Source organism: Amblyraja radiata, chromosome 14 (assembly GCF_010909765.2).
Source record: "Amblyraja radiata isolate CabotCenter1 chromosome 14, sAmbRad1.1.pri, whole genome shotgun sequence".
Classification (NCBI taxonomy): Eukaryota; Metazoa; Chordata; class Chondrichthyes; order Rajiformes; family Rajidae; genus Amblyraja; species Amblyraja radiata.
Genome location: NC_045969.1, coordinates 555048 through 577461, shown reverse-complemented (window position 1 = coordinate 577461; position 22414 = coordinate 555048). Strand labels below are relative to the sequence as shown.

The window sequence follows — 22414 nt, the reverse complement described above, 5'->3', positions numbered from 1 at the left end:
CAGAGGGTATGGAGAGAAGGCAGGTACGGGATACTGAGTTGGATGATCAGCCATGATCATATTGAATGGCGGTGCAGGCTCGAAGGGCCGAATGGCCTACTCCTGCACCTAATTTCTATGTTTCTATGTGATGAGTCAGAGTATAGAAATGAGATGGTGCCAGCACAAAGAACTGATTGTGGACTTTGGAAGAGGAAGGATGAGGACCCACAATCCTGTTTATATCAATGGGACAATGGTGGTGAGAGTCAAAAACTTTGAATTCCTGGCCATGCATATTTCCGAAGATCTTTCCTGGACCCAGCACACTGATGCAATTATAAGGAAAGCACATCAGCGCCTCTACTGCCTGAGAAGATTACGGAGATTCGGTATGTCAAAGAGTATTTTCTTGAACTTCGACAGGTGCACAGTAGAGAGCATATTGACTGGTTGCATCATGGCCTGATTCGGCAACTTGAACATCCAGTAGCGGAAAATTCTGCAAAAAGTTGTGAACACTGCCCAGTTCATTACCGGCTCTGACCTCACCACCATCAAAAGGATTTATCGGAGTCACTGCCTCAAGAAGGCAGCCAACATCATCAGAGACCCACACCATCCTGGCCTCACACTCATTTCACCACTGCCATCAGGAAAAAGATACAGGAGCCTGAAAACTGTAACGTCCAAGTTCAGGAACAGCTTCTTCCCTACAGCCATCTGGCTATTAAACAATGCAATAGACTATTATTATTATCATTGTACTATTGTTTGTTTTTGAGTATGTGTGTATGTGTATATATAAATCAATCACAATAATACTTTATTGGCCAAGTATCTTTTGTTTCATTTGCCAAGTCAATCATACAGTAAAAAGCAACGGAACACACAAAATACATTTTAACATAAACATCCACCAGTGACTCCTCCACATTCCTCACTGTGATGGAAGGCGAAAAAAAGTTAAGATTTCTTCCTTTCTTTGCTCTCCCGTGTTCGGGGGCTTCAAGCCCTCCGTTGACGGGACGATCTTAACTCCTGTAGCCGGCGGTCAGGCCCCTTCGCATCGGGGCGATCAGCTCCTGCATCGGGGGATGTCAGCTACCCCACGCCAGCAATCGGACCCGGGGTCGGTCGAACCTTCCGCGACGTTGGAGCTCACGACTTGCCTCTCCCGAGATTGAGAGCTCCCGATGTAAAGTTGGCAGGCCGCGGTTGGAGCGATCCCAGGCAAGGGATCAACTCCGATGTTATGTCGACGCCCCGCGTTGGGGCTCAAGTCAGTCCGAGGAGGCTTCCAGCTCCATCGATGTTAGGCTGCAGAAGGACCGGAGATGCGATCCGGAAAATAATCGGATCTCCGGCAAGGTAAGAAACAGAAAAAATAAGTTTCCCCCGACTGCCTTCCCCACCCCCCACATAATATAAACTGGAGAACATTTACACAAACTTTTAACACACACTAAAAAAAAATTTTTAAGACACAAAACAGACAGACTGTTGGCGGGGCTGCCAATCGTTCAGCGCCCCTGGTGGTAAAATATATTGTGAGTACGTGTATATATATACACACACTGAACTTTTCTTTTCTCTCTCGTTTATCATTCTACGTTTACAATACAATACCGTTTATTGTCATTTGAACCTCAAATGAAGTTCAAATGAAATTTGGTTTCTGCAATCATACAACAAGAACCAAGACACACACCAACACAATTTACACGAACATCCATCACAGTGAATCTCCTCCTCACTGTGATGGAAGGCAAAGTCTTGTCTCTCCCCTGCTCTCCATTCTTCTCCCGATGTCAAAGTCAAAGCCCCCGGCGGGCGATGGCAAGTCCCTCGGCCATTAAGGCCATGGCGGGCGATGCAAAGCCACGCTCCAGGTCTTGACGTTGGAGCCCCCGGCGGGCGCTAGCAAAACCCCTTTAAAGCCACGCCGGGCGATGTAAGGCCCCGCTCCATGTCATTTTCAACACCGCAACTCGGGCGGGAGAAGTTGCCGTTGCGGGAGCTCTGAAAAGCGGTCTCCTACCAGGGACCTGCGAGCTCCCGATGTCACCGTCCACCGGACCTGTGGCCGGAGCCTCCGAGCTCAGGAGCCGGTCGCAGCCGCGCACCACCACAGCTCCCCCGCTCTGAACTCGGCCAGCCCCACGATGGTAGGTCCGCAAGCTCCGCGACTGGAGCCCCCAGGTCATTCCGGTTGGAGGCCGCTCCACGGTGCTAGGCCCCAACGACAACGGAAACCCGACTGGGAAAAGGTCGGGTCCCCCGTACAGGGAAGAGATTTAAAAGTTTCCCCCGCCCCGCACACATACACAGTTAAAAACAATTTAAAAAGCCACTACAAACTATACACTCAACGGGACCAAAAAAAAAAAAAAAAAGACAGACGGACTGCAGAGGCCGCTGCAACGTTGGTCGCTCCGCCCACAACATATTCTGTTGTGCTGCAGCAAGTAAGAATTTCATTGTTCTATCTGGGACATATGACAATAAAACACTCTTGACTTGAATTACATATTTCCACTGACTTGGTACACATGACAATAAGCTAAACAGAACTGAGAAAAAACATTTTAATTAATCCCATGACTCACTTTCCTATTAATAATACATGTCTCTTTGTTCCAGAAGTTACCTACTCACATCTGCATTTAGAAGTAGAGGAATGCTACACAGAATGAATATTTTTGACTTACTTTTCTGTGCATTGTGTTCCCCAAAATAAACTATAATTAATTTCATTGCCCCAAACATTCTTAAAAGGTCCATCATAATTTGCTTGAAATATTTACTTCCTTTAAAGATGTAATAGTTTCCATCTCAACTACCTATTGCAAAGATACTTGCGGGGGATACAGAAATTAGGATACAGCTAGAGTACCATGAGCAGCTCTAATCACCATGACAGGAACAGTGTAATAACACAATGACGATAAGATTATTAGAATCATAGAATCATACAGCACTGGCCATTCAGCCCAATTCACCCATTGGGACAAAGGTGTCTACCTGAATTAATTCTATTTGCCAGCAATTAACTATATCCCTCTTAACCTTTCCTACCCATGTATCTGTAAATGTATTTTAAACACTAATTGTTGCACCTCTACCAATTCCTCCAGCATCTCATTCCACATACACATCACCCTTTGTGTGAGAAAGATTAACTTGTGTCTCTTTTAAATCTTTCACCTCAAACTATGCCCTCTAGCTTTCGAGCTCCCTACCCTGGGGACAAAGACTGTGACAATCAACTCTATCTCTGCTCCACATGAATTTATGTACCTCTTTAAGGTCACCCCTCAACCTCCTTCACTCGAACACAAACAGTACCAGCCTCTCCGGAAATCTCAAGCCCTCCAGTCCCAGTAACATTCTTGTAAATCTTTGCTGCTTCATCTCAAGCTTAATAACATCCTTCACAAAGTTGGGTGACCAAAACTTCACACAATTCAAGTGCAGTGTCAAAACCAACATTTTGTACAATTATAACGTCCCAACTCTCTTATTCAACGTTCCGACACATGAAGACAAATGTGCCAAACGCCTTCTTCACCACCTTGTCTATGTTCCCACTTTCAGGGAACTACATACAGTTCAGGAAAACAACTCTGTTCTACATCACTCTCCAGAGCCCCACCATCCACCATAAATGAGCTGCCCTGGTTTAACGTCCTGAAAGGCATAATTTACTGCTGTTCTAAACCCTGTTGCAACCCTCTTCACATCTACTATAGCACTAATTTTGGAAAAATTGGCAAAAAGGAATCGCTTATGGAACTTGCGCGAGTGTAGGGTTATGCATTTTGGCAAGCAAGGCAGGACATAGCATTGAAGGCTCTGGGGATAGTTATTGAGCAGCAAGACCTCAAAGTACAAGTACATGGTTTCCTGAAAGTGGTGATACAAGTAGACAGAGTGGTAGAAGGTACATGGTATGTTTATATTCAATTCAGAGTGCAGGAGCGGGGAACAAAGGTGGACATGGCATGAGATACTTTGTAAGTTTGGCAGCGCCCCCTAGCGATTATTTGCATACCTTGGGTGTGCAAGCAAAGAATTTCACTGTGACAATAAACAAAGGAGAAATGCGAAAGTAATTCAGATATATTCTGTTCACAAAATAAAAGACAAATGTAATCAAGCTAATTGCTGTTCAAATAGGTTTATTCGTAATCAAAGTGATGGAATTTATCATCTGCAGCAATATCATGCGTAATTTACTCACCAGGATGCCATCTGGGTTTCACCAAGACCACCTGGCTCCAAACTCATCATAACTAACTCTGAAGTGAAGTGAGATGAAATATCCTGACTGAATGTGGCATCAAGGATCCGAGGTCTTTGGGAACCAAGAGAAAAGTATTAAAGCAACGAGTCATGTTTCACAATGAAAGATGATTGTAGTAGTGTGAAGTCTATAACTCCAGCACCATTGCTTTGCTGAAGAGGTTCCACGTGAGATGCGTGGCCAGAAAATAAAATAATGATGTTTAACTCTTTAGATGTGCCACTACACTGTATTGACATGTACCCTCACAAAAAAACACTGCCAGTGACAATGGTATTACCATTACCATCAACATCTTTGAATGTCAACTTGGACTAAAAACACAACTCTCTCTCAATCTGCCCAAGGCCATCACTTGGAAAAAAAAATGCCTGCTATTTTGAAAGGTAAATGGTACTCTGGCTGCCTCTATGATGGATATTAACTGTTGAGTGAAACTTTAAAAAATGGTTCTCACTGACCTGAAAAAAAATCATGAGGCATATCTCATCTGAATTGAAATACAAATAGAAAATGCTGGAAACATTTGGCAGTGTATTTGAAAAACGACACAAAGTTAATTTATGAGATAAAACTCATTGGAGTTGAGAAGACAAAACAAGTTAGCAGCAAGCTGCACGGAAGGTAAGAAAGGGATGGATAAAGGGAGTATTTCTGATAGGCCAAGAAAAAAGTGCTCTGGGAATAAGCTGTAAACAATGTTATCTGCTCAATGGCATCATGAGGACAGTTAGAGAGCAAGAACACAGATAACCTAATGCAAGGCTGCAGGGAATGCCGACAAGTCACGCTGTGCTTATGGAAAAAACAGAGCCAATGACACAACTGAATAATCAGGCCACGAGAGAAAGAAAGTGAATTCACTGAATATTGAATCCAAAGTGATCACTCAATCTACATTTGATTTCTCCAAATTAAGGATAAAATATTGTGAACACCAAATTCAATATATTAGAATGAAAATGCAAACAAATTGCTGCTCCACTTGGATGGACTGTTTGAAAATAGACAATAGACAATAGGTGCAGGAGTAGGCCATTCGGCCCTTCGAGCCAGCACCACCATTCAATGTGATCATGGCTGATCATCCACAATCAGTACCCTGTTCCTGCCTTCTTCCCATATCCCTTGACTCTGCTATCTTTAAGAGCTCTATCTAACTCTCTCTTGAAAGCAACCAGAGAACCGGCCTCCACTGCTCTCTGCGACAGAGAATTCCACAGACTCACAACTCTGTGTGAAAAAGTATTATCCCCAGATAATTGGAAGGAAAAAACAGGTGCTGCTTCTCCTACCGAGGGGGTTGAAGGCTTTGCGGCCAAGTTTGCGGATGATACGAAAATAGGTGTAGGGGCAGGTGGTGCAGAGAAAGCAGGGACTCTGCAGAAGGACTTGAACAGATTGGGAGAGTGGGCAGAGAAATGGCAGATAGAATATAGTGTAGCAAAGTGTGGAGTCATGCATTTTGGTCTTAGGAATAAAGGCTTAGATTAATTTCTAAATGGGGAGGGAATCGGGACGGGTTATTGATTGGGGACGATCAGCCATGATCACAATGAATGGCGGTGCTGGCTCGAAGGGCCTCCTCCTGCACCTATTTTCTATGTTTCTAGGGCTTGTATACAAAAACAGGGATGAAATGCTGAGTCTCTATAAGGCGCTGGTCAGGTCGTATTTGGAATATTGTGAGCAATTTTGGGAACCATACCTGAGGATGGATGTGCCCTGCTCTGGAGAGGGACCAGAGGAGGTTTACAAGAATGATCCCAGGAATAAGTAGGTTAACCTATGATGAAAGCGAATGGTATGTTAGCTTTCATAGCAAAAGGATTTGAGTATAGGAGCAGGGAGGTTCTACTGCAGTTGTACAGGGTCTTGGTGAGACCACACCTGGAGTATTGCGTACAGTTTTGGTCTCCAAATCTGAGGAAGGACATTATTGCCATAGAGGGAGTGCAGAGAAGGTTCACCAGACTGATTCCTGGGATGTCAGGACTGTCTTATGAAGAAAGACTGGATAGACTTGGTTTATACTCTCTAGAATTTAGGAGATTGAGAGGGGATCTTATAGAAACTTACAAAATTCTTAAGGGGTTGGACAGGCTAGATGCAGGAAGATTGCTCCCGATGTTGGGGAAGTCCAGGACAAGGGGTCACAGCTTAAGGATAAGGGGGAAATCCTTTAAAACCGAGATGAGAACTTTTTTCACACAGAGAGTGGTGAATCTCTGGAACTCCCTGCCACAGAGGGTAGTCGAGGCCAGTTCATTGGCTATATTTAAGAGGGAGTTAGATGTGGCCCTTGTGGTTAAGGCGATCAGAGGGTATGGAGAGAAGGCAGGTACGGGATACTGAGTTGGATGATCAGCCATGATCATATTGAATGGTGGTGCAGGCTCGAAGGGCCGAATGGCCTACTCCTGCACCTAATTTCTATGTTTCTATGTTTCTATGAGCATTGGCACTGGGCCTGTCCTCTCTGGAATTTAGAAGAATGATAGGGGACCTCATTGAAACATACAGAATAGTGAAAGGCCTGGTTAGAGTGGATGTGGAGAGGATGTTTCCACTAATGGGAGAGTCTAACACAAGAGGTCATAGAATTAAAGGATGTTCTTTTAGGTAGGAGATGAGGAGGAATTTCTTTAGTCAGAGGCTGGGGCTCGCTGGAGGGGAGCGCTCCGTTTCGCTGGCCCGCGGCAGCCAGCAGCCTGCAGAGTTCCAGCTGGTGCGGCGTCCGCAGCCTGGGATCCCTCGTGGGGGACCCGGGGGAAGAAGAATCTCCGAATGCAGGCCCTCGGCCAACTTCTACCGCAGGCCCGGCGTGGACTTACCATCACCCCTGGAGGGGAGCTTCGTCTGTCGGCCCTGCAGTCTGCGGTGCTTCTGGCTGGGGCGCGAACTTTAAATCTTCGACCGCCGGCCTGCAGCCTACACCAGCCTGAAGCCGCGGTCTCCGGTGGGGAAGAGCTGATCCTGGACTTACCTTGACTTTTACCTTGTCCTTTTATCATCTGGACGCCCGCCGCAACGGCTGCGGAGGGTTGAGGTCCCGACCACGGGGGAAAATGGAGGAGGACTGGCCAATTTCTGTGCCTTCCACCACAGTGATGAATGCTGTGGTGGATGTTTGTGTTACATTTTTATTGTGTTTGTGTGTTCTTTATCATTGTACCGCTGCTGACAAATTCATTTCACTTGCACTTTATGTGCATTGTGACGAATAAAACTGATTGATTGATTGGTGAATCTTTGGAATTGTTTGTCACAGAAGGTTGTGAACACAAAGTCAGTGGATATTCAGTGCCCTCCATAATGTTTGGGACAAAGACATAGTCTCCCCCCCCCATTTCAGGGCATCATAATGTTAGGGACACAGCAATGTCATGTAAATGAAAGTAGTCATGTTTAGTATTTTGTTGCATATCCTTTGCATGCAACTGCTTGAAGTCTGCGATTCTTGGACATCACCAGCTGCTGGGTGTCTTCTCTGGTGATGCTCTGCCAGGCCTGTATTGCAGCCATCCTTAGCTTATGCTTGTTTTGGGGGCTGGTCCCCTTCAGTTTTCTCTACAGCATATAAAGCGCATGCTTAATTGGTTTCAGATCGGGTGATTGACTTGGCTACTCAAGAATTGACCATTATTTAGCTTTGAAAAACTCCTTTGTTGCTTTTGCAGTATGTTTGGGATCATTGGCTTGCTGTTGAATGAACCGCCAGCCAATGAGTTTTGAGGCATTTGTTTGAACTTGAGCCGATAGGATGTGTCTATACACTTCAGAATTCATTATGCTACCACCATCAGCAGTTGTATCATCAATGAAGATAAGTGAGCCAGTACCTTCTGCATGCCATTTTCTTTTAAGTACAGCAGCCAGTTGCTCTTTTAAGTACTTCTTGGCAAACTGTAACCTGGCCATCCTAATTTTGCGGCTAACCAGTGGTTTGCATCTTGCAGTGTAGCCTCTGTATTTCTGTTCATGAAGTCTCTGCGGACAGTGGTCATTGACAAATCCCAACCTGACTCCCGAAGAGTGTTTCTGATCTGTCGGACAGGTGTTTGGAGATTTTTCTTTATTATAGGGAGAATTCTTCTGTCATCAGCTATGGAGGTTTTCCTTGGCCTGCCAATCCCTTTGCAATTAGTAAGCTCACCAGTTCTCATTTTCTTCTTAATGATGTTTTAAACAGTTGATTTTGGTAAGCCTAAGGTTTGGCTGATGTCTCTAACTGTTTTATTCTTGATTCTCAGTCGCATAATGGCTTCTTTGACTTTCATTGGCTAAACAGCAATAAAACTTTCCAAAGGTGATGGAAAGACTGGAGGAAAGACTAGGTGTTTCCGGTGGCGCTGGCTGCCTCCACCTTCAGTCCGGTATCTTTTTGTTTTTTTTGTTATGTTGAAGTGTGTTTTTTGTGGGGTTTTTTATGTCTTTATGTGGGAGAAGAGGGTACGGTAAGGGGGATACCGTCCTTCAGTCGCTTCCTGGGGAGGATGCGACTATTATTCGAGTCGCATCCTCGCCCCCCTCCCCCCAGCGGCCTACCTACTGGATTGGCGCGGCCTTTCCTGCCGGGACCGACCAGAGCTCCAGCAGCAGCAGCGGCGCAGCGTTGGAAACATCGCGGGCGGGCGATGCCTTACCGGGGATCGCCGTTTGGAGCCCCGGAGTGCTGGGCCTGCTGCACCGACATCGCGGAGCTGTGGTTCACGGAGCTCCCAACGCGGGCAGCGCTGATCAACATCGCGGAGTCCTGCGACTCCACACGGCTCGGCCTGTGGACTCAGGAGCCGCGGACACCGGTGGGATGTAGCTGATCTGGAGGTCCGGGCCGCTGAGGATGTTCTCCGTCGGGGTTCGGCGTCGGTGTTCCATCAGCCCGGCGTGAGGGCCTGAGCATCAGGCCGCCCGTGGCGGCGACTACGGGTGCTCGGGAGGCCCCGACCACGGTTGAACATCTGGGAAGATCGGAGAGGAGGCTGGCTGGACTATGGTACCTTCCTCAACTTTGGTGCCACTGTGTTGTGTTGATGTTGTGTCGTGGACTTCTGTGTTCGCGCTTTCTTTTAATTTTAATATGTTTTATTTATTTATTATGTATTTATATTTTATGATACTTGACTGTAAGGAAAATTCATTTCATTGTCTCTAATATGAGATGACAATAAATTGAATACAATACAATGGTGCTGAGAGATCCATTATACCTGCATGAAGGAGGCAATTAAACACACCTGAGCAATTACAAACACCTGTGAAGCCATGTGTCCCAAACATTATGGTTCCCTGAAATGGAGGGACACGTATAAACACAGCTGTAATTCCTACACAGTGAAACCAAAATATATAAAAATTGTGGAGTACAGAGGCAAATAATTAAATGATGCGTCTTTGTCACAAACATTATGGAGGGCACTGTATATTGTCTCTCAAATGAGACAGTATTGTCAATCTAAAATTTTTGTTTTAAAAGCTTCAAATCATGCCAATCTGAGTGAGCAGTGAAATTGCAATTTTATCTTGATGGAAACTTTTGGCCACTACATACAAATGGGCATTCATAAATAGAATGGGGAAAATAATTTCAATATGATCTAAATAGTTACAATACATTAATTCCTTTTATTCACAGTGAAGAACTTGCATTCACATTTTACTGTATATCAGTTCTGTAAACTACAGCAACATTTAAGAAACATTTAGGATAGGTTTAGAGGGATATGGGCCAAACACAGGCAAGTGGGACTGATGTAGATGGGACATGTTGACCATTGTGGGCAAGTTGGGTCAAAGGGCCTGTTTCCACACTATGACTACAGCAATTACCTAGAAATATGTCACTGGAGTTCTTTGTCATTTCATTTACAATAATGATGGCAAAAACAAACATTACAATAGATGTGCAGATCATTCTGAAGAAGCATCCCGACTCCAAACGTCACCTATCCCTCCCTGGTCTCCAGAGATGTTGCTCAAACCAAGCTACTCCTACACTGTCTTTTATTGCAGATTGTTCAGATCTTTAAGCCCCCTTCACTTCTGAATGAGATCATTATCTATACTAACTGCATTTCCTTGCCTTTTCTCCAGATCCTTCAATCAATATTTTAAATCTAGCATAAATCTACCAATTTCAGTCTTGAAAGTTCTAATTGTCCCATGATCTATGGTCTTTAGGGATAGAGATAACCCTTTCAAAATTTTCAACAGCAAATCTCTCCTCCTATTTAATTTCATTAAACAGATTTTCAGACCCAGATTTCAGGTTGAACTAATCGCATACAATTTTTATTATGATTACTGTTCTCCAAGGCCCCCTTTTTATCAGATCAATCAACCCAGTCTCCTGACACAACCCTGGATCCAGTAAAGCCTGCAGATGCTGGAATCTGCAGCATGAAAAGAAGAACAGCTGAAGGAACTAAAGTAGTCGAGCAGTATCTGTGGTGGGAAATGGGCAGAGTAAGTTTCAGGTTGAGATCCTTCATCTAGATGAAAATTCCCTCCGCAGCTGAGTTTCCCTGGAAAAGCCTGGGACAAGGTCCTGCAGAGTGAATAGAGAGCGTGGAGCAAAGGGTTAAAAATAAAATAAAAAATAGGACCTCAAAGGTTACTCCCAGAGCCACGTGCTAGTAATGGTAGGCATAGGAGATAGCACCGATGGATGCATGGCTTAAGAGTTAGTGCAGGGGTCAGGGATTCAGATTTTGGACCATTGAGATCTCTGCTCTGACAGAAGTGACCTGTGCAGAGGAATGAGTTGCATTTGAAGTGGAAGGGGATATCGGTATACTGGCATGCAGATTTGATTCTGCTGCTGGGGAGGGTTTAAACAAGATTGGTAGGAGGGCAAAATCTGAAACAGTAATGAGGCATACAAGGCTGGAAGTTGATACAGAAGTCATCGACAGTAAAGTCAGTAGACAAGACAAACAAGAGCACAGCTGGAAGCAAAGAAACACCGTTGGATTAAATTGCATTTATTTCAATTCAAGAGGCCTGACAGACAAGGCAGATAAACTCAGGCTATGAATGAATACATGGGACTGGAATATTATAGCCATTACAGAAACCACATGGCCATAGAAATGGCAGAGCTGGCAGCCTGGACCAGGGTACAATACAGTTTTATTCATCACATTGCACATAAAGTGCAAGTGAAATGAATTTGCCAGCAGTGGTACAATGATAAAGAACACACAAATACACAAAAAACAATAAAATAAAAAAATTTCAAACAAACATCCACCACAGCATTCATCACTGTGGTGGGAGGAACAAAAATTGGCCAGTCCTCCTCCACTTTCCCCCGTGGTCGGGACCTCAACCCTCCGCAGCCGTCACTGCGGGCGTCCAGATGTACAGACAAGGTAAAAAGTCCAGGTAAGTCCTGAATCGGTGGAGACCGCGGCTTCAGGTTTGTGTAGGCCGCAGGCCGGCGGTCGGTGATATAAAGTTTGCGCCGCAGCCAGAAGCACCACAGACCGCAGGGCCAGCAGTCGAAGTCGAAGCTCCCCTCCAGGGATCCACAGCGAGGGACCCCGCTCCCGATGGTAAGTCCATGCTGCGCCTGCGGTAGAGGTTGGCCGCGGGCCGGCAGTCGGAGTGGAAGCTTCTTCCTTTCCCGGGTCCCCAGCGAGGGATCCCAGGTTGCAGAACAGGTGCTACAGGAGAGAGGTGGAAGAGAGGGGGGGGGGGGGGGGAGGAATTGTATTTTTGATAAAGGAGGACATTTATGGCAATAGTGGATGGAATTACTGGATGAGGTAACTGGGGGAATATTGGATGAAATCATTGAGGATTCATTCAGGCTTTATGGGTGCAACTGAGAAATAAGGGGATAATTACCTTGATGGGACTGTACTAAAGGCACGCAACCAGCCAACAGGAATTAGAGGAACAAATATGTATGGAGAAAATGTGGAGAGTTGTTAGAATAATATGTTCATCATGGAGTGGATATTCCATAATGTAGACTGGGACGGTCATAATGCCAAGGGCTTAAATCCCGAGACAACATGAATGTGTGTGTGTGTGTGTGTGTATACACATGACTCAAATGCTAGGCTGTCCATTCCTCCACAGATGTTTCCGGACCTGCTGAATTCCTCCAGCACCTTGGTTTTACTTAAAATAAACATTTCCTATCCTTGTAACTGGCCAAATGTCTTTTAAATGTTATTGTAGACACAAGTGCTGGAGTAACTCAGCAGGTCAGGGAGCATCTCTAGAGAAAATGGATAAATGAAGTTTGGGTTGAGCCCCTTCTTCAAATACCCTGTGTGAAAAAGTTGCCCCTTAGGTTCCTATTAAAACTTTTCCCTGTCACCTTAACCTAGGGGTCAGCAACCTTGTTCTGCATAAGGGCCAGGACCCATGTCCGTGAGCGGCTGGTGGGCCACACCTATCGCCATAGTAATAAATGGAGGTAATAATAATACACACTAAACTTTGACTTGTATTTATATATTTAAGCAATATTATGTCGACTGAACATACCAGTTAGCTTGAGACATTGGTATTGAAACTAACCTCACCCCTCTGTCCTAAACTTCATGCAGACCCTTTGTTACCCTCTCTCCCCTCCTCCCCCTTTTCTATCTCCTCCCCCCCTCTCGCCACGTCTCCTCCCCCCTCTCTCCACCTCTCCTCCCCCCTCCACCTCTCCCCCCTCTTACACCCTCTCCTCCACCTCCCCGCACACTCCCCACCTCTCCACCTTTCCCCCTTTCTCCTCCACCCGTCCACCTCCTACCCCCTCTTCTCCCCCCCACCTCCTTCCCTTTCCCCCAGTTCCTCTCCACCTCTCCCGCTCCTCCTCTCTCTCCATCCCCTTCCTCCTCACCTCCGTCCCTCCTCTCCAAGGTCTAGTCCCGTCCATTTACCGCTAGATTCCTGTCCTCCGCGTGCACACGAACCAACGGCCAGCCATCTTTGAGGAGGCCACCCTGGCCCTCCCCCGGGTGAAGCACGGGGACGGATGGTTCCGGGGTGCGCTGAGCACCAGGCACCGCATCAACTGCACTTTTACATCAGTGGAACCACATCCACCAATCCAACTAACATTTTGCCCAGTTCATGGGATTATATCAGTTCTGATTTTTTGTATCAGTAAACAGGATTGCTAGGAGTATTAAAGCAAGTCTTTATGTCGCTGGCCAACAGTATCAAACAGTCTAAAGAAGTGTAGATGACGGAAAAAAAATACACCTGCAGGCCGGATGATTTCGGGTTACGGGCCGGATCCGGCCAGTGGGCCATAGGATGCCGACCCCGGTCTTTGCCTTCTAGATCCTGATCCCCTACCCTGGGTAAAAGACCATGTGAAAACAAAATCCGACCTGAAACGTCACCTATTCATTTTTGCCAGAGCTGCTACTTGACCTCCTGAATTACTCCAGCATTTTACATCCATATTTCGTATAAAACAGCATCTGCAGTTCCTTTTAATTACACCTCATCTGGCAGCTTCTTACACATACCCACCTCTGTGTGAAATAGTTGCCTCTTAAATTGTTCCCCTGACACTTAAACCTTTGCCTTCTAGTTCCTGATCCCCTATCTTGGGAAAAAGATGTAGATTCACCCAGTGATTTATGACCCCAATTGCTCTATCTCCACCATATCTATTGCCAAGATGAAACTTTCCATTCCATGGCATCCAGTAAATATGGTTTCCATTAGTAAATATGGTTTCCCCTCAGCCGTCATAGATGGATCCCTCACCTATGTCTCATCTGCGTTCCACAGTTCTGCTCTTGCTTTCTCCCTCGCCTGTATTCAAGGACCTCAGCAGTCCTGCCAGATGAAACAGAGGTTCACATTCGTCTCCTCTAATCCCATCTACTGCATCAGCCTTTGGCGTTGTGGCCTCCTGTATATCAGCAAAATCAAGCGTAGACGCAGCACCTGCTTCGCTAAACACTTGTGCTCAGCCTGCCAAGGCCTACCTAAACTCCTGGTTGCTAACCATTTTAACTTCCATTCCTATTCCAGATTGAGACCACACACTTACTGGAGGAACAGCACCTCATATTACGCTTGGGTAGTGTACAACCCTACAGTATGAACATTGAATTCTACAATTTTGAGTAGCGCCTCCCTTTCTCCTCTACATACCCCCTCCCCCCCGTGTCCTGCCTTGACTCACACCCTCTTCTTCCCTCGCTCTCCATTCCTTTCTCTGGTTTTATAATTTGCAACTGTTGAATTATTTTGTCTCATACCTATTTTTCACCTCTGGCCTTTGCCAAACCATCTGACCATCAACTCCCCCCACTCGCCCGTGTTCACCTATCACCTGCCACGCTTTGTCTTTCTCCTCTTCTCTTCTAGCTTTCTTCCCCTCCCGTACAGTCTGAAGAAGGGTCACAACCCAAAACTTCACCTATCCTTGTTTTCCAGGGATGCTGCCTGACCCGCTGAGTTACTCCGGCACTTTGTTGTCTGTTTTTTTCTCCAATCTTTACAACTTCTAGGCTTGTATCTCCAACCAGCAACTTTTCAGATAAAGCAGCTAAGATAAGCAACTTCCATTTCCAAAAATCCCAAGCAATACTTCCCTAGAAGCACTTTTTGGAAATTTCTACTCAAGTTCTAATATTCCACATATATTTTATACATTAATTAAAAAGCAACATTATACAAAGGTTAAAATGTATGAGATCTTTAAACTCAAAACTGGAGATTCGTAATGTGTAGAGTTGATGCGGAATGTACAGAAGACTGTGCAATAATTCAAGATAGGCTCAAAAAGCTGGAGTAACTCAGCGGGACAGGCAGCATCTCTGGAGAGAAGGAATGGGTGGTGTTTCGGGTTGAGACTCTTCTTCAGAACTGATTAATTAATTAATTAATTGTGTTTGCTATTACAATTCCGTAATAAACAATTGTAAAAATTGGAATCTTCAGAATTGTGCATGACTGTCATTCTGCAAATGCAGAAGTTTACAAAACAGAAGATTACTTATCCGTACAAAAACAACCAAAATCAAATCACATTCCTTTGGTTTCCCCACTCAGCCATGCATTAGTTACCACTTCATCAGTTCTTAATAAAACATATCAGCCAAAACACAACAAATTAGGTCATTTCACAATAAAAGTAGTAATTTGCACAGCGTTCTAAACAGGAATGTTCTAAATTTTATCTCCAAGTTTATTCAGAATTAACTGATATCAGCTAGGATAGCACTAGTAGCTCTGGACTGTGGGTGAAGAGAGAACCAAGATTTCCTGCTCTCTCACTCCTGATTGTAATCACACTGTAAATGCAGCTATTGGGAAAGGACACAATTAGACATATATATCGCTGAATACCTTACCAATTTTCCACGTTCTGAGTCACACATTAATGTATATTGATTTGTAGTGTAAAAGTATTCCAGTGACTAACTTTAGGAGGCAACACAAAGGACTAAATTAGGACAAGTAATTACATTCTTGGTGTGGCTAGAACGTTTTAATAATCTGTATTATCATGGCCAAATTCACAATATTTACTTCAAAGGTTTACAGAGGCATTTTTATTGAACTACATCAAGATTATTGAATGTAAATAAGCCTTTCAAACCAAATAATCTAATCTAGTTCTTATGCTCCAAATTGCTAGCTCTGCCATAAATGAAATTATGCTAAACATATTAAAGAAACACACAAACAGAAAGGACTAATGAAAGTTGCACACATTCACCATCCTATGGATTGCTCATTCCATTTCTTCCACAATCCACACCGTCATTTGCCTGCAATTTCCTGCTGAAAATGATCTTGCTTTTGAGTATAGAAGTTGGGAGGTCATGTTACAGTTGTACAAAACATTGGTGAGACCACATTTAGAGTATTGTTTAAGGGACTGCAGATGCTGGAAAATCGAAGGTAGACAAAAATGCTGGAGAAACTCAGCGGGTGAGGCAGCATCTATGGAGCGAAGGAAATAGGCGACGTTTTGGGTCGAGACCCTTCTTCAGAGTATTGTGTTCAGTTTTGGTCACCCTGTTATTGCAAAGGTGTTGTTAAGCTGGTATGGGTGCAGACATTTGAGGATGTTGCCAGGACTCGAGGGCCTGAACTAAGGGAAGAGGTTGAGCAGGCAGGAGGATGCGGGGTGATGGAATAGATAGGGTACATGCACAGAGTCTTTTCCCCCAGAGTAGGGGAATCAAGAACTAGAGGACGTAGTTTTAGGGTGAGGAGGAAAAGATTTAATAGGAACCTGAGGGGCACAAAGGGTGTACCTCCTCTGGTGGAACAAGCTGTTGAAGGAGGTAGTTGAGGCAAATACTATCACAACATGTAAAATTTGTACAGATACATGGATAGGATAGGTTTAGAGGGATATGCGCCGAACACAGGCAGGTGGGATTAGTGTAAATGGGGCATTTTGGTTGACGTGGGCAGGTTGGGCTGAAGGACCCGTTTCCACGCTGTACATGAAGTATTTCAATCTGTTTACTAACGGCATAACTTGGCACAGTATAGCACAAATAGATAACAAGGTAATACTTTGTGTTGCTACTCCATGCGAGTACCCTCCTCTGTAATATGAATAACATGTTTGTACAACATAAGAACCTAATTGTTGCATAAGTAGCCAATACAAAGAACACAACCTTCAAATTTGAGGAAGCAAAATTTTACATTGGTGTCCTTTAGATTGGTCACAAAATAAAGAGTCAATTAACCTCTTTATGAAACTATAGAAAATATCGATGATAAAACACACGCACGCATGCGCACACATACACACACACACACACACACACTCAACATTTCACTTCCACATGCACTTTAAACCTTAACATTCCAATTCCACTATACCGGTACTTAAAGATAGAAAAAGGTTCCTGAAGATACACTTTGTCATTGCCTGTTGTCATCAACATGTCTGCATTTTTATGGAAGAAAGTCTACTTCAAGCAGCATACAATAATCTATTATATAGAATTGAGCAGGCAAAATCCACAATCCTTTTAATATTTGGATGCTCATGTAGGCTTAAAGGGTAAAGTCAAATTATTTTATTAGCAAGGTGTTACCTAAATTAAGTTCTGTAGCTTTAATATAAGCCTCATCAGTTGCGTTATGCGCCATAGCTCTAAATCAGCCTGAAAGCAATTTTAATTAGCATTAACAGCCAGTTATCTACATAACAAAAATAGCTTGCTAGACACTGACTGACATAAATATCTAACCAAAAAAACTGATTAGTTTCATTTACTCACAAAAACAAAGTATTTTAATTTGCTGGAGCTAATATATTTATTTAGATACCAACACCTCCACCTGGTGTACAAAATGAGGATTATTGATAAACATACATTTCAAGTGCTTTGTGAGTAAAACATAAGAATGATTCAATTTCACCAATCTCCACATTTGTTTGAGAGAATTGAAAGTGTCTCAAAAACACTATAATGACATCTCAAAACAGGCTTTCTACAACATAAATACGGTGATTTTGCAAAGTGGCAACTGTGATAACAGTGACGTGCTATTATCAAATTGGGATCAATCCCCGAAATCATAATCAAAAATGTTTCACACAGATCAGCTTTGTCCACCCATGAATAAATATAAATATCTCCCCTGATTGGGTCTGCAACCAGAGTAATCAATTACAATTAAATGGTATTTTTTACCGAACGTTAATAAACTAATAACTACAGAAAATACCTTCCAATAATCAACTTGTGAATTATTATTGCATAATGGAATTGAATAGATCATTAAAATGGACCAAAGTCATTACCTATAGTATAAAATTACACAGTAGTTCAAGGGTGTGACAGGAATGTTTAATCCTCAAGTCTTTAAATAAAAAGCAGTACTAAGACGACACCAAGATGCAGACTACTGCAAGTACCCAACGGTCGTGGGCATGGACAGACGTGCAGAGTACTGGCAAACACCCGAGTCGCACCAAGATTGCAACCTTCAATTCATTTTCCTTTGTAAAAAAAAGCAGAGACCGCATTTCATCATCAAAGAGAACAAAACATCCCCAAAATGCCAAAACACCTTTAGAAAAAAATCACAAGTACAAACACCTCCGCTGGTACAAATGCATTCAAGATCCAAGACATTATTTTTCATATTTCCTAGACTTGCAACCCACATATTAAATGCAGGGTCCCTGGCACGATGCACGCTGTTTTCCTTATTTTCATTCAAAGGCAAAAATCTGACGAAAAACACCACAAGTTATCTGGGAACCTCACGGCGACCCTTCCGCAATAAACACAGACACACAGAGAGAGAGAGGGGGCATCTCCCCCAAAGGCAGCCAGCCTGCGGCGGTGGGTGGGTGGGAGGGAGGGAGCCGGGCACCCGACCCGCAACAACACGGTGACCCGACCCCAGCCTCCCGCATTAAAACTAAGTTCCTTCTTACCTTGGAGTTGAAAGAGAGCCCCGAGGAAGCTGTAGAGGCAGAAAACGGAGACGTTGTGTTTGGCGAACATGGTTCTTCTTCTCCTCAGCCCGCTGCTTGTCTCTCGTCCTCTATTCTCCCGCCGCCACCGCCCGGCTGCCGATATCCAGACGCGCTGCTCACTCGGCCGCCACCGACTGTTTATCAACTGATGCGGACGCCAAACATATAAACGCGTATGGTCCAGCAATATTGTCCTGTCTCTGGGTTGATGTTGGATGGTTGCTTTTCTCTAATGATGAGGTGCTGTTGCCGTCCACCGACCGTTGGTCCCGCTCCCGCTCCCGCCTGCGCTCGCGCTGCTGCTGCTGCTGCTAACGGCTGCTGCACGGACGGCCCGGAGTCTCCAGCAAAGACGGGCAGGCGCGCGCTTCCCCCACTCCCGCGCTAACACAAGACAAGACAACCTGCAGAGAGCGGCGGGAACGCGCACGGGCACGGGCACGCGCACTGGCTGGGCGCGGGGGCGCGCGGGCGGGGGCGGGGCCAGTGAGGGAGGCTCGCCAAGACTGGCACCGCCGCCCGCCAATCCCGCGCCGCCCACCGCCGCCTTCCCACCAATCGAGGAGGTCGGGAGGCGGGACCTCCAGGCTGAAGCTGCTGCGCGGACCGGGAGGTTCCAACTGTGAGAGAATCCCCCTCCCCCCCTTCTCCTCCCCCCTCCAGAGAGAATCCCCCTCCAGAGAGAATCCCCCTCCCCCCCCTCTCCTCCCCCTCCAGAGAGAATCCCCCTCCCCCCCCTCTCCTCCCCCCTCCAGAGAGAATCCCCCTCCCCCCCTTCTCCTCCCCCCTCCAGGGATAATCCCCCTCCCCCCTCCAGAGAGAATCCCCCTCCACCCCCTCTCCTCCCCCCTCCAGAGAGAATCCCACTCCCCCCCTCTCCAGAGAGAATCCCCCTCCCCCCCTTCTCCTCCCCCTCCAGAGAGAATCTCCCTATCTCCTCCCCCCTCCAGAGAGAATCCCCCTCCCCCCCCTCTCCAGAGAGAATCCCCCCCCCTCTCCTCCCCTCTCCTCCCCCCTCCAGAGAGGATCCCCCTCCCCCCTTCTCCTCCCACTCCAGAGAGAATCCCCCTCCCCTCCCCCCTCCAGAGAGAATCCCCCTCCCCCCCTTCTCCTCCCCCCTCCAGAGAGAATCCCCCTCCCCCCTTCTCCTCCCCTCCAGAGAAAATCCCCCTCCCCACCCTCCCCTCCAGAGAGAATCCCCCTCCCACCCCTCCAGAGAGAATCCCCCCCCCCCCTCCAGAGAGAATCCCCCTCCCCCCCCTCCAGAGAGAATCCCCCTCCCCCCCCTCCAGAGAAAATCCCCCTCCCCCCTCCCTCCAGAGAGAATCTCCCTCCCCTTCCCCCCTCTCCTTCCCCCCTCCAGAGAGAATCCCCCTCCCCTTCCCCCTCCTCCCCTTAACCCACCCCTCCCCTCCCCCTCCCCCACCACCTCTCCTCCCTTCTCCCTTCTCCCCACCCCCTCCCCCTCCAGAGAGAATCCCCCTCCCCTTCCCCCTTCCCCTCCTCCCCTCCCCCCCATCCAGAGAACCCCCCCCCCCCTGCTCGATAGGATGCACAAACCAACGCATTGAACGTTGCATTTTTTTCACCGGGGTAGTCGACCAGAGATGGTGAATTACCCCAGCACTTTGTGTTGTGATCTCTGATAGATACAGTAGCTGCGCTGGGAAATGGGATAACTGTTGGAATTTGGTGACGGCGCCTTTACAGGTTTTAGCGGCAACTGTCTGTCGTTTAGAGATACAGCGCGGGAACAGTATCTCTTCGGCCCGCCGGGTCCGTGCGGACCAGCCATCACCTGTCCGCACATTAACACTGTCCCGCACACACTAGGGATAATCTACTATTTTACAGAAGCCAATTAAACCTACAAACACGCACGGGTTTGAGGTGTGCGAGAAAATCCCGCGCGGTCGGGATCGAACCCGGCGCTGTGAGGCAGCAGCTCTACCCAAGGCTCTGCCCGCTGCACCACCCGGTGGATGCGAGTTATTGGTGTTAGAGGGGGGCGGTAATCTCCCCGAGCAACCCAGGGGAGTGCATTTGACATGACAGGGCGTTGGGCGAATGGGATGAGGGCAGGTATCGGGGCATCCAATGGGAGCACGTTTCCGGCGGCAGGGGGCGGGAGCAGCGGCGGTGCTGAAGAACAGCGCCCGCGGGCACGCGCCCCGGCCCACAGTCCCCCCCCCCCCCCCGGCCCACAGTCCCCCCCCCCCCCACAGTCCCCCCCCCCCCCCCCCCGGCCCCAGTCCCCCCCCCCCCCCCCCGCCCACCGCCCCCCCCCCCCCGGGCCCACGTCCACCCCCCCCCCCTCGTCCCCCCAGGTCCCGCCCCCCCCCCCCTTCCCACATCCCTGACCGTCCCCCCCTTGCCCACATTCCCCCCCCCCCCTGCCCACATCCCCCCCCCCCCCCCCCCGCCCACCTTCCCCCCCCCCCCCCCGGACCCCAGTCGCCCCACCTCCCCCCCGTTCCCACACGTCGCCACCCTCCCCCCCGTCCCACATTCCCCCCCGCCCCCCCCTTCCCACAGTCCCCCCCGGCACCCACCCTCCACATGTCCCCCCCCCCCACCAACCGTGCCCCCGTCCCCCCTGCCCGACCCCCTGCCCCCCTTCCCACACCCCCCCCCCCCCCCCCCCCCCCCCCCCCCCCCCCCCCCACCCCCCCCCCCCCCCCCCCCCCCCCCCACAGTCCCCCCCCCCCCCCCCGTCCCACAGTCCCCCCCCCCCCCCCCGGCCCACACTCCCCCCCCCCCCCCCCCCCCCCCCCCCCCGGCCCACCCCCCCCCCCCACCCCCCCCCCCCCCCCCCCCCCCCCCCCCCCCCGCCCCCAGTCCCCCCCCCCCCCCCCGCCCACACTCCCCCCCCCCCCCCCCCCGTCCCCCCCCCCCCCCTCCCCCACCCCCCCCCCCCCCGGCCCACAGTCCCCCCCCCCCCCGGCCCACAGTCCCCCCCCCCCCCCCCCTGGCCCACAGTCCCCCCCCCCCTCCCACAGTCCCCCCCCCCCCGGCCCACAGTCCCCCCCCCCCCCCCCCGGCCCACAGTCCCCCCCCCCCCCCCCCTGGCCCACAGTCCCCCCCCCCCCCCCCGGGCCCACAGTCCCCCCCCCCCCCCGGCCCACAGTCCTCCCCCCCCCCCGGCCCACAGTCCCCCCCCCCCCCGGCCCACAGTCCCCCCCCCCCCCCCGGCCCACAGTCCCCCCCCCCCGGCCCACAGTCCCCCCCCCCCCTGCCCACAGCCCCCCCCCCCCCCCCCGGCCCACAGTCCCCCCCCCCCCCCCGGCCCACAGTCCACCCCCCCCCGGCCCACAGCCCCCCCCTCCGGCCCACAGTCCCCCCCGTCCCACATCCCCCCCCCCCCGTCCCACATCCCCCCCCCCTCCCGGCCCACAGCCCCCCCCCCCGGCCCACAGTCCCCCTTGCCCCCGGCCCACAGTCCCCCCCCCCCGTCCCACAGTCCCCCCCGTCCCACAGTCCCCCCCCCCCCCTTGGCCCACAGTCCCCCCTCCCCCCCCTCCCCCATCCCACAGTCCCCCCTCCCCCCTGGCCCACAGTCCCTGGATGGATTTGAAAGAGAGTTTGATAGAGCTCTAGGGGCTAGTGGAGTCAAGGGATATGGGGAGAAGGCAGGCATGGGTTACTGATTGTGGATGATCAACCATGATCACATTGAATGGCGGTGCTGGCTC

The 22414-nt window shown here is 48.6% G+C and overlaps 1 protein-coding gene across 6 annotated transcripts in view; it reads right to left on the bottom strand.

Moving 5' to 3' along the window:
- cadm2 (cell adhesion molecule 2) overlaps positions 1-22414 on the bottom strand; it is a 1169873-nt gene that overhangs the window by 1135435 nt on the left and 12024 nt on the right. For 2 of the 6 annotated variants that reach the window (XM_033032325.1, XM_033032326.1), the window contains exon 1: positions 18681-19122. In XM_033032325.1, coding sequence (XP_032888216.1) covers positions 18681-18750 — 70 coding nt within the window. In that variant the 5' untranslated portion in view covers positions 18751-19122. Of the gene's footprint in view, positions 1-18680; positions 19123-22414 lie in introns of those variants that run through there. The other 4 variants (XM_033032321.1, XM_033032324.1, XM_033032322.1 and 1 more) reach the window with 3 other exon arrangements.